Raw genomic sequence first — 12,882 nt, 5'->3', positions numbered from 1 at the left:
TGAATTTCTCCACCTAAATTTAAAGATAGATTCGTTTGTTTTGTTTTCAACACAGAAGACATAAGGTAGAAAATGAAAGTACCACCACAGTTGTATTTCTTCAGATTGCCTTGTTCACGGCTTGATGAATTTTTTGTGGAAAACTTTTTTTCCCTTAGTTTCCTTTAGTTTATTTCCTAAAACTAAAATATTTACATAAAGTGTGTTTTTTCTTGCAAACAGTGATGTACATCTTTCCCTGTTCGCATGTAGCAAAAGATATTTAAATATATGTTGTTGTTCTTCAGCCGCTAAGTCATGTCCAGCTGTTTGCGACCCCATGATCTGCAGCACACCAGGCTTCCCTGTCCTTTTCTGTCTCCCTGAATTTGCTCAAACTCATGCCCACTGAGTCGGTGATACCGTCCAACCATCTCATCCTCTGTCGCCCCCTTCTCTTGCCCTCAATCTTTCCCAGCATCAGGGTCTTTTCCAGTGTATCCTAATTTATGAGCTGTTACTCTGTTTTTTAATTTGACATGGTTTCCCATTTCTTGCTATTATAAGCAGTTCCATGATGGACATGTTTGTAGCTAAATCTTGGCACACATCTGTGATAACTTCATTAAGATAAGCTTAGCCAAAAAAAAAAAAAAGATGAACTTAGCAGTAGAATGTGAAATTCTAGGTGTTAGGTTTTTGATCCAGAGTTTAATTGCCCTGTAGAAAGGTGGTACCAGTTTATCACCTTTATTCTTCTTCAGAATCCTCCCTGACACATTTTAATCTTTAAAAAAAAATTATTTACTAATATTGAGTGTGAAAACGGGGCATCTCCTTATTTTGTATTTCATTTTATGATGTGACATCTTCAAAGAACGAAGGTATACTTATTTCTCTTCTTATTCGGCCACCAGGTGTCATATTTGATCACACTACGACTCTGTCTTCATAGACCTTTGCTTCCTTTATCGTCTTCCTGTTGACTTAGTAAGAAAACATATTAAACACCTAAATGTTGGCCTTTGGAAAGCACATAACACTTATCTCACGGATGCAGGCTACACCCTTCGTTTGCTTAATGGAATTGTGGGGCCGAGTGGATTGGCCTTTCCCGTGAGAACTGGTAGACAGGATAAACCCACTCTGCCACAGCAAGGATTTTAATTACTGCTGAATTGATTAGTGTTTGGGATAAGCAGCTTTTCACCTTCATGTAACTCTCCAAAGTCACCTAGTAGTGTTCACAGGATCTCAAGCAGGAACAGCCTCATTCAGCATGATTTGTTTCTCTTCCTGCCAGTCTCCTTTCTGAGCCTGGGCCAGTATTTCCTTGGCTTTGTTAATAAAGGCATTTTGTGCAACAGGCTGCTTAGGTTGGCTCCTGGTGTTTAAAAGTGAGCTTTTGGTATTCCCAAGTTACTCACAGGATTGCTATGAATTTACAACCAAAGAGCTTGATCCAGGATTAAAATTAAAACTGTGAACAGTATCATGAAAGGTATTGTCAACTTCATCCCATCAGTTCTCAAGGAGCACCCACACCAGCAAGAACTGAGTGTTCTCTTGCTTTCTGCTGTGCTAGTGGGATTCACAAATACATGTTTTTGTGTATTCAAGAATCAACTGTAGAATATGATTCAGCCATGAAAAAGAATGAAGTACATGTGTTAGTTGTTCACTGGTGCCCAACTCTTTGCTACCTTATGGACTGCAACCTACCAGGCTCCTCTGTCCATGGGATTTTCCAGGCAACGGTGCTGAAGTGGTTTGCCATTTCCTTCTCTAGGGGATCTTCCCAACCCAGTGATCTAACCCAGGTCTCCTGCACTGCAGGCAGATTCTTGATCAACTGAGCCACCAGGGAAGCCCTGATATATGCTACAACATGAATGAATCTTAAAAAACATTATGTAAAAAAAAAAAAAAAAAAAAAACATTATGTAAGCTAAGTAAGGGGAGTCATACACAAAGGGGCCACATATTAGTAATTATATTTGTATGAAATGTCCCAGATAGGGAGATCTGTAAAGACAAAATAGGTTAGCGGTTGCTAGGGGTCGCAGGGAAAGGGAAGGGGGTTCATAGGTGTAGGGTTTCTTTTGGGAGTGATGGAAATATTCTGGAATTAGATAGTGGTGACAGTTGCACAAAACTGTGACTATACTAAACCCCCCGAATTGTACACTGTATAATGCTTAAAATGATGTTTTTTGTTATGTTCACTTTAGCTCAACTTTATTAAAAAAGATGAACAAAGCTGTCTTTCATGGCTGTTGGGAAGCAGTCTCCCTAATCTCTTTCCAGAGCTGCCAAGCTGCCTGATTCCTTCTTTCCCCTTGGCTCTTAAATTTCCTGTCCATTTCTATAGTAAGAGTTACTGACCGAAGATGGGTTCTGTTCTCCCTTTCCCCACTGTTCATCCTGGCCCTCCGCTTCCTGGACTCTTTGGGATACTGTTTCTGGAATAATTGATGCCCTGTGGGTCTGCCGTCATCTCCATATACCTAAAGTCAAGGACGTGGTTCCCCTGAGTGGCTGTCCCGAGCCGGTACAGACCCACTTCACACCTTCTGGTACTTGGGTTGGACAGAGCATTCAGGGCCAGGAGAGAGGGTAATGGAATGTGAGCTTTGCCTGCTTCTCTGGCTAGCTTTCTGCGTTTTATAATAATTAGTGGACAATGACACATCTTCTTTCCTTAAGCAATTTGGCCAGGCTGCTTCTGTACATGTTGAACCAGGAAACAAATTGATTGATAATGCATCAAGAAATTGATTATCTTCAGAGAATATGACTAAATTTTCAGAAAGGAAACAAGAATTCTCTGAGATGAAACGGCAAACTGGTATTATATGTTGGATTTTAAACAGTTTAACTCAGTAACAGCGTATTTTTAATGAAGAAGTAGAATAAAATTTCCCCAGTAATTTTCCATGTAATGTTGGGACTTGGGAGGCTGCACAGGCCCCTGTGGGGCAGCTTCCTTAATTAGTCTAAATGCGGACCTGGGTCTCTAGACCAGGCACTCAGGGGCAGAATAGCCTCTCATGCAGGCCCAGGGCCCAGGAGCCACATCCAGACCTTCCCAACCCCTGTGGTTACTTCCTGCCAAAGCTGGAACTTGGCTCCTGGCAATAAACGCCAATAAGAATGCGCTCAAGGGCCCACTCTGAGAAACACCATGCAGTCCAGAGAGAAATGTAGTCAACAAACTGAAGCTCAGATGCCCTTGGTTCTGGTAGTTCTCAGCTCTTCAGAGGACGCTTGAATTCAGAAGAAAGTTAAAACCACTTGCTAAGGCACAGTGATGTACTGTGTAGTGTTATTTGTAGCTTTAAAAAATTGTCAACAACCCACGTGACCCAAATTGAAAAGTCTTAAATAAAATGAATGACTAAATTACAACTGATAGGTTATTTTTTACTATATTAGATTATTTCTAATTTTTTAAAATGCTCTTCGCTAAAGTAGAGAAAGATGAATACTAACATAAGAAAAAGTGAAAATATTTTAAAATGGCAAAATGTGCAAGTGAAAAACCAGACATCTTGTTTAACTATGAAATATTAGAGCATTTTATTAGAATTGAGAACAAAATGAAGATGACCACACTATTGCTACTACTTATCTTTGTTCTTGGCAGACTATAATACAAAGAATAATTAGGAAATAAATGATGTAAAAATTAGGAGGAGGCCAGATGGCAGTTTTGTTACTGACGTTATGATTGTTTCCATTCAAGGAGTTGACTGAAATTTTACAGGATAGGAAAAAGTATGTACAAAAATCAGCATTCAGATGATAGCCTATTAGAAATTATAACAGAAAAAACTCTTTTACACAGAAGAAGGTGAAGAAAAGAACATACCTAGAAGCAAATTTTTGTAAAGTGTATGATCTCTCTGTGAAGAAAACTTTGAAATGCTATTGATAGATGTAAAAGGACTTGAGTAAATGAATGGTGTAGTCTGTTCTTGGATACATACAAATGTTCTTTAATGAATAAATATGTACATTTATGCTGATACTAAATGAAAATACCAATAGAATGTTTCAAACTAATCAAGCTGATCGTAATGTGGGAAAGAATCAGAACTAACCATAAAAATTCTGGAAGAAATGACTAATAAAGGGGGATTAGTGTCAAATATATAATTTTATATATATTTATATTTATATATAATTTTAAAATATTTTTATTAAAATAGTCCCATGGTGATTTTGGAGTAAATTGTACACTTAGATTACTAAAGCATTTTTACCACACTCTCCACCCTATTTCTGGATTTATAATAATCTATTTCTTTAACTTATCCCTTGGTTTTTTTTTAGAGTAATTTACTTATTTTTATTGAAGTACAATTGACTTACATTGTTTTGGATGAACAATAAAGTCGATTTTATACTTGTATGTAAACACATATTCTTTTTTAGATTCTTCTCCATTATTGGTTTTTACAAGATAATGAATACAGTTCCCTGTGCTATGTAGTACATACTTGTTTATTTTATATGTAGTAGTGTATATATATGTTAATCTCACATTCCAAATCTATTCCTCCCTCCTGTCTTTCCCCGTTGGTAACCATAAGTATGTTTTCTCTGGCATCTGTTTCTGTTTTGTAAATAAGTTCCTTTTTTTTTAAACCACATGTAACTGATGTCATATATTTGTCTTTGACTTACTTTCCTTAGGATAATCATCTCCAGGTCCATCATGTTGCTGCAGGTGGCATTCTTTCTTTTATGGCCGAGTAATATTCTATTGTATATGTGTGCCACATCTTCTTTAGCCGTTCATCTCTAGGTGACCATTGGGGTTGTTTCCATGTCTTGACTAGTACTGTAAATAGTGAGGCTGTGAGCACTGGGGTGCATGTGTCTTTTTTAATTAGAGTTTTCCTCTCTTCTGGGTGTGTGCCCAAGGGTGGGACTGCTGGATCATGTGGCAACTCTGTACTAGTTTTCGAGGAATCTCCATACTGTTCTCCACAGTGGCTGTGCCAATTTACATTCCTATTCTTTTTTTTTTTTTTTAATGTATATTTGACTGTGCTGGGTGTTTGCTTTTGTGCAGACTTTTCTAGTTGCAGTGCGTGGCCTTGTCACTGTGGAGGCCTCTCTTGTTGCAGACAGGGGTTCTAGGGTGCACAGGCTTCCGTGGTTGCGGCTCGGTCTCAGTAGCTGTGGCACACACAGGCTTAGTTGCTCTGCAGCGTGTGGGGTCTTCCTGGACCAGGAACCAAACACATGTCTCCTGCATCGACAGCTGGATTCTTCACCATTGAGCCGCCAGGGAAGCCCTGTTTGTAGGCTTTTTAATGATGGCCATTCTGACCAGTGTGAGATGGTATCTTATAGGAATTTTGATTTCCATTTATCTAATAATTAGCATTTTTGAGCATCTCTTCATTTGCCTGTTGGCTGTCTGTATGTCTTTTTGGAGAGATGCCTGTTTAGGTCTTCTGCCCATTTTTTAAATTTATTTTTTTTTTTTTTCCTGCCCATTTTTGATTGGACTGTGTGTTTTTTTGATAATGAGCTGTATAAACTGTATGGTTTGTCAATTAAACCATGGTTGCTTGTATCATTTGCAGATATTTTTTTCACAGTCTGTAGATTGTCTTTTTATTTTGTTTATGGTTTCCTTTGCTATGCAAAAGCTTTTAAGGTTAATTAGATCCCATTTGTTTATTTTTGCTTTTGTTTCCATTTCTCTAGAAGACAGACTTATCGAAAATAATACTTTCGTGATTTTTGTCAAATTGTGTTCTGCCTGTTTTCCTCTAGGAGTTTTATAGTATCTGGTCTTAGATTTAGCTCTTTAATAATCCTTTTTGAGTTTATTTTTGTATATGATGTTGGAAAATGTTCTGATTTCATTTTTTTACATGTGATTGTCTAGCCACAGTATATTTTAAACCTATTATAGAAGTATAGCAGTTAAAGCAGTGTGATACTTACACATAAATGGTTAGAATTAGAATAATTACAGACCCAGGTATGTCCGCAGTTACTGTGTAATCAAAGTAACATCAGAGAAAAGATGTTCGGAGCTAGTGAATTTGTGAATATTTATTTTTTGTAGCCAAGTCCTTGATGTAGTGTTTATACTCCATAACCTACCTTTAAAGAACAAAAAAAGTAGAAAACAGAAACATGTGACGCTGTTAATTTAAAATGCAGAACCAAAGCCACTGAGCAGCAGCTGATGCAGTCACTGGCTTGTGTGTGAAAAACTGTCCCCTCTTCTTTCTTTAGTCTCCTTGTTGCCTCGGATGAAGAGAGTCCATAATTTAAAGTCGGGGAGACAGCATGACCTCATCCCCTTCCTTTCTAAATGAGCCACTTTTGGCATCAGCAGTTGACTGGGGAGAGTAAACAGAAACTCCCAGTCAAAGCCTGGAACCCCAGTGCCCGGAGTTCTTCCTTTTTTGCTGCAGCCAGTGTAAACTTTTGTAAAAAGACCAATAGTGAAGATTAGTGTATTAATGATTGCATGGAGGCCAGCACTGCTGTAAATGAGACGCATCACTACTGTAAGCCAAAATGAGACAGAAGAAAAAGTATCCTTTTTACTCTAAAACAACAACTGAACAAGTGTAAAGCACTACATTGTTTGTTAGTCGGCTGTACTCCGATACAGTCGGCTGTACTCCGATACAAAATAAAAAGTTACAAAAAAAAAGGCACTCTACTTACACCTGGGGATACTGTTTGAAAAAATAATCTCCAACTAGGGACACCCTTTCAAGTAAACCTTAAATCCCAGAGCTGTTTTTAAAACCTCTCAATTAAAATTTTACTGTCTAGTCCTTATTTGTAGAATGTCAACTGATATAGGAGGAATGGTGGGTTTAAAAAAACACTCTTTCACAGTCAACACAGTAATATTTGCGCCTGCCAATGGTTGTCCTTGGGTACCTAAACAGTTGGATGAAAGACATTGGGGAAACAGGATAGTCACAGAATTTTTAAAATGGCACCCCACAGGTTAAAAATTTTAGAAGGAAAAGGAAACAGAGGTACCATCTTGCTGTGATACACCAAAAAGGCCACAGCATCACCTGCATGACACCCCACCAAAATGTGGGAGTCTTTTTTTCGTTGTTCAGTCACTCAGACACTAAGTCATGTCCAGCCCTTTGCGACCCCATGGACTTCAGCATGCCAGGCTCCTCTGTCCTTCACTGTCTCCCAGAGTTTGCTCAAATTCTTGTCCGTTTGAGTTGGTGATGCTGTCTAACTATCTTCTCCTCTCCTGCCCCCTTTTCCTTTTGCCCTCAATCTTTCCCAGCATCAGGGTCTTTTCCAGTGAGTCGGCTCTTCACATCAGATGACCTAAGTATAGTCGCTCCAGCTTCAGCATCAGTCCTTCCAATGAATATTCAGTGCTACTGAGGAGCAGTCCACATCCAGACTCACTCAATTCCTCCCAGTAACGTCACTTAGATTTTTTTTAAAGCTCCTTAACTTCAGGATCTAATCAAGAACCAGGACAACCATTGTTTCCTCACAGTAAGATTTTGCTCATAAGCTATGGGAGTCTTACTGTTGAGGAAATAATGATTATCCTGGTCCTTGATTAGATCCTGAAGTTAAGTGGCGTTAAAAATCCCTGGTGGCTCAGACTGTAAAGAATCTGCCTGCGATGTGGGAGACTTGGGTTCGATCCCTGGATTGGGAAGATCCACAGGAGGGGTGCCTGGCACCCGCTCCTGTATTCCTGCCTGGAAAATCCCCATGGACAGAGGAGCCTGGTGGGCTACAGTTCGTGGGGTCGCAAAGAGACGGACACGACTGAACAACTCAGCACACACAGAAAAATCTCAGTAATGTTATTGGGGGAATTGGGTGAGTTTGAATCTGGACTGCTCTTCGGTGGCACTGAATTCCCATAGGCTCCCTGAGGGTTACTGGTGGTGAGTAGCTTGGGAGACTGCTGTCTTAGGAGACACACACTGCACTCTCTTTAAGGATGAGATGTCCCCAGGCTGCAGCTCACTCTCCCGTGGTTCAGAATATGTGTGTGTGTGTGTGTGTGTGTGTGTGTGTGTGTGTGTGTGTGTGTGTGTGTGTGTGTGTGTGTGTGTGTGTGTATCTGTGCATGTGTGTATGGTATGGGCTGTTAATATATCTAGAAATACATGTACAGTGGGAAAATGTTAACAGTTGGTAAATCTGAATGTAAAGTATAAGACTTCGTTACAGTGTTACTAGTTTGTTTTTTTTAACATTAAGTTGGAAAATTTTCCAAAGTGTAAAAATATTATAAATTAAGTGAACTCACAAAATGGAAGATAATATTTTCTCACTACGTGGTAAAGGGTAGATTTCTTTAATCTATGAAAACAGAAGAGTATTAACGATCCAATAGAAAAAGAGGTAGTAGGAAGAATAGGTACTCCACAGTTAAGATATGAAAAAATGTTTAACCTCTCTTGCAGTAAGAAGCAGGTAAGTAAAAATGAAAATAGCTTTTTAATTTTGCCTGACAGAGCTAAAAAAAGGTTTATAACATGCTGTGTGAGGAGACAGGCATGAGACAGTATGCACTGACATATAAATGATGTGAGTGTGAATTGGTATAACCTTTTTGGAGGACAGTAGGGGTTAAAATTTAAAATCCGCCACTTCTCTTTAAATATGAGCGTATCTAAATCATTCACCTATGTAGGTGTACCATGAAGTCTGTATGAGGATGTTTGTTAGAGAGTACTTTATGGTAATAGCAGAAGATGGGTAGCAATTTAAATGGCCATCCCAGGGGGCTGGTCAGATGAAGGCCGGAGAAAAGATCAGACAGTGCAGCAGCCGCCCTGGGCACAGAGCGAGGCAGCTTCTGAAAGGACTCTCTGGATAAGGCAGGCCTCTAATATGCAGTTTTCCAGTTTTCCCTCAATAAAGGAAGATGGTAAACACTTTGTAAATGTCACAAAAATTGTTTTTTAAAAGGGAGGATCTGGGTGCTGGTTACATGATTGCATTTTTGTGAAAATCTGTCAAGCAGATCTGTCCATATAACATATATTAGAAGCTTACTGAGAAATTCCAAAGGGAGAGAAGGAACACTTATGTGTACAGAAAGTGTTTCTAGAGGGATATACAAGAAACTGTTCATGTTGGCTGCCAGTAGAGCAGGGTATTGAGGGACAGAGATACAGCAGAGGCTTTCTGGTACTGTATGTCTTTTTTTACATGTATTACTATTAAAGAAGTTAGTGAGTTTTTTCATGAAAACTTTATAATACCTTTTAAATGATAGGAAAGTATAGATTATGGTAATAGGATTCTGACTAAATATATATAGTCAGATAAAGATTGTATAAATGTATCTGATATGTGTTTAAGAAAGAAAGAATAGGGGGAAATTCAAAGTTAGATACTAACAGATTGTTTTTTTTTAGCTGATGAGACTGAGTTTTTTTTTCTTCCATATTTCTCTGTATTTCTCCAAGTTTTCTGTAGTGCGATTACAGTATGGTGGACAAAAATAAAAATATGATTCTTTTTTAATGCTTAGTAAGAAATTTTTTACCTGTAGGAATTGCTCTCTGCTCCCTGTCTCACCCTTCTCCCCTCACAAAGAGTAGAACGTTTCAAACAGAATTGTTCCATTATTAGTATGTAAGTAGTAACATGAGACTCTGAAGAATATAACGATGGCCCAGGTTACATCATTCCAGCAGGAACAGGTGTCCTCAGGTGGAGGAACATCCCAGGGGCGAGTGAAAGGTGGACTCACCCCCCTGGCCTTGATGCCTTTCACTGCTGTCACCACAGCTTCTAGTTCATTTTAAGCTGCCATTTTCTGTCATAAACTGTCCTGGATCATATTAGCCAGGCAGCATGTCATGACCGTCTTTTACTCCTTTTACATTTTGTATTTTTTAGAATAACTGCACAAAGACTTGCCCACTTGAACAAGTGCTTGATGAACTTTAAGCTGGGGAATTTCAGCTATCAGAAGAACCCTCTGAAATTAGGAGAGCTTCAAGGAAATCACTTCACGGTTGTCCTCAGGTAAAGAGCTGCGGCGGGGAGTACAGACCAGGGAGGATCTCGGATCACCTTGAGTCCCCGGAGTAGTTGTTCGTTCCAGTGAGCTGGCACCAATGGTCTTGGTGGCCCAGGAAGCTGAGGTGGGGTCCCTGGAGCTGGGAGAGCAAACCCAGCGGTAGTGTTTGTACCAATACAACCACCCCTCTACTCACTCAGCGCCACCTTTGGAGTGAGGCCGTCTCCTTGAAATACAAAAGACAGCCTACGCTTCCACCTACCTAGAATAGGCAGATTCACAGACACAGAAAGGTAGAATAAAGGTTACCGGGGGTGTCAGGTGGGGAGATGAAGAGTTACTGTTCAGTAACTGGAGTTTCAGTTTGAGAAGATGAAACAGTTCAGGAAGTATATAGTGGTAGAGGTTGCACAACACTGTGAACGTACTTAATGCTACCATATTGCATACGTAGAAATGGCTAAAATGGTAAATTTTGTGTTGTGTACACTTGAAGTTTTTAAAAAGTCAAAGTCCTCAGGAAGTAGAGAGAAAGCTCCACAGGACAAGGGAGAGGCACAGATCAAGCCATGTCACTTACGATTTGCATCCCTGAGTGTGTTTGCCTGTAAATTTTTTTCTCTGGGTCATTTGGTTCGTTCTCCTCCCCACTGCCCCCCCAGAAATATAACAGGAACTGACAACCAAGTGGAACAAGCCATGAACTCTCTCAAGGAGATTGGGTTTATCAACTACTACGGAATGCAAAGATTCGGAACCACAGCTGTCCCCACATATCAAGTTGGAAGGTTTGTATTTAATTTCTTAACTTTTGTCTGAAAGAACTTGCTCATTTAAAAAAAAAAAAAGAAGCAGGATTTTTTTTTTTTTTTTTTTTTTTTTTTTTGGTCAGTGATGTTTTTAGTTATTTCTAGATTTCCTGGAAAACTGGACCACACGAATCCTTCTAGATGACCAACTGATCCACAGCCTCCTTCTAAGTTTTGTTCCATTTTATGATAGTTCATGTACAAGATGAAAAAGTAAGTCAGGGTTCAAAGAGCTTTAACCTGATGAGTCAGTTTTTCTCTCCCACCTAATAACCCATCCAGGGATTCTGTTTTCTTTTACACAGATAAATCGTGGCTCAGTGAGTGACCCAGCAGTAGCAGTTGGGTTAACTCAGGCCCAGGGTAGCCTGAAGGAGACGTGTAGTTTATGGTCTCTGTTAACAGGTGCTTCCTAATTTCTTAAACTGGTACATGCCTTTCCCTCACCCTTTAAAGAAAGTGTTGTAGGATGCAGTGAGCACATAAAATTTATTTTAAGAACTCTCTGATCAGCTTTGTGATAATAGGAAATCCCTCTAGGTGAGCTGGGGTGGGAATCCCATCAGTAAATACTTGGGTTGATAAGCTTACTTACACTATCCTGCTGTCCATGGATACTGTGTTACCTAAATGATTATTCACATGACAGTTAGGATTGGGAAGCTTGAGTTGGAAGTGATCTGAGAGACGATTTAGTTCATGTTCTTCCTGGCACTTCAGATTCTTTGCTTTAACAAAGGTGAAATTTGGACTTGGGGAGGCAACTTGAGCCCACTGGTTTGTCAGCTGCAGTCCTGAGAGGAGAGGGGTCTTCTCAACTTCACTCCATGATTTCAGCAGCTGACTCTATGAAGTTGCATTTGTTCACACATCCTTAAGAGCACAAAATGAAAATATCATGTAGTATTTCCTCTACCTCTGAGGCTGTGTTGTGAGGGTAAAAAGCTCAGGCAAAAGGGGGAAATTCTTTGGCAGTCCAATGGTTAGAGCTCCATGCTTCACTGCCAAGGGACCCGGGTTCAATCCCTGGTTAGGGAGCTAAGATCCCACACGCCACATAGAATGGTAAAAAAATAATAAAACAAAAACCACTCGTATAATTCAATAACAACAAAAAAACCTAATTTAAAAATGGGCAAAGAACTTGACTGTTCCCCAAAGAAGATACACAGATGACTAATAAACACATGAAAAGATGTTCAGTACCACTAATTATTAGGGAAGTGTGCATCAAAATCACAGTAGGATATGACTTTGTACCTGTTAGAATGGCTATTATTTAAAAAAAAAACAAAAAGGGAAAGAAAATAAGTGTTGGGTGTGGAGAAATTGCAGCCCTTGCACACTGCAGGTGAGAATATAAAATGGAACTGCCATTGTAGAAATGATATGGACAGTCCCCAAAAACTAAAACACAGAGCTACTACTGTATGATTCTGCAGTTCCATCTCTGGATGTATATCCAAAAGAAATAAAAACACTCAACGAATATTTATACACCTATGTTGAGAAGAGCATTGTTCACAATACCCAAATGGTAGAAGCAGCCAAATAGGTGTCCATTAACAGATGAACTGATAAACAGAATGTCCATAGATACAGTGGGATGCAGCCTTAAAAAGGAAGGCAGTTTTGACACATGCTACAGTATGAATAAACCTGAAGACTTTTATGCTAAATGAAATAAGCCAGTCACAAAGGGACAAACACTATGTAATTCCTCTTATCTGCAATTCTTAGAGTAGTCAAATTCATAGACAAAGTAGAATGGTGGTTGCCAGGAGCTGTGAGGAGAGGAAAGAAGGAGTTCCTGTCTACTGAATCCTGAATTGATCATGAAAGATTGAAGAGCCCTGGAGGCAGATGATCCTGATGGTTATACGACAGTGTGGCTGGACTTAATGCCACAGAACTGTCCACTTAAAAATAGCTGAAATGATAAATTTTATGCTATATATACTTTACACGGTTTGTAAAAGAAGGTGAAAAAAGGAAAGATACTAATATCAGAAAAGTAGAAAACATTTTAACATAGGATGGCGTACTGTAAACCACATATATCCATCTTTACTA

At 39.3% G+C, this 12,882-nt stretch overlaps 1 protein-coding gene across 1 annotated transcript in view; it reads left to right on the top strand.

The window, feature by feature from the left end:
- The window catches only part of PUS7 (pseudouridine synthase 7), a 51,410-nt gene that overhangs the window by 28,006 nt on the left and 10,522 nt on the right, over nucleotides 1-12,882 (top strand). The window contains exons 8-9 of the mRNA XM_065938712.1: nucleotides 9,877-10,005; nucleotides 10,663-10,788. Coding sequence (XP_065794784.1) covers nucleotides 9,877-10,005; nucleotides 10,663-10,788 — 255 coding nt within the window. The remainder of the gene's footprint in view (nucleotides 1-9,876; nucleotides 10,006-10,662; nucleotides 10,789-12,882) is intronic.

Source organism: Muntiacus reevesi, chromosome 6 (assembly GCF_963930625.1).
Source record: "Muntiacus reevesi chromosome 6, mMunRee1.1, whole genome shotgun sequence".
NCBI classification, from domain to species: Eukaryota; Metazoa; Chordata; class Mammalia; order Artiodactyla; family Cervidae; genus Muntiacus; species Muntiacus reevesi.
Note: the sequence above shows the minus strand (reverse complement) of the source record. Positions and strands in the feature narration are given on the sequence as shown.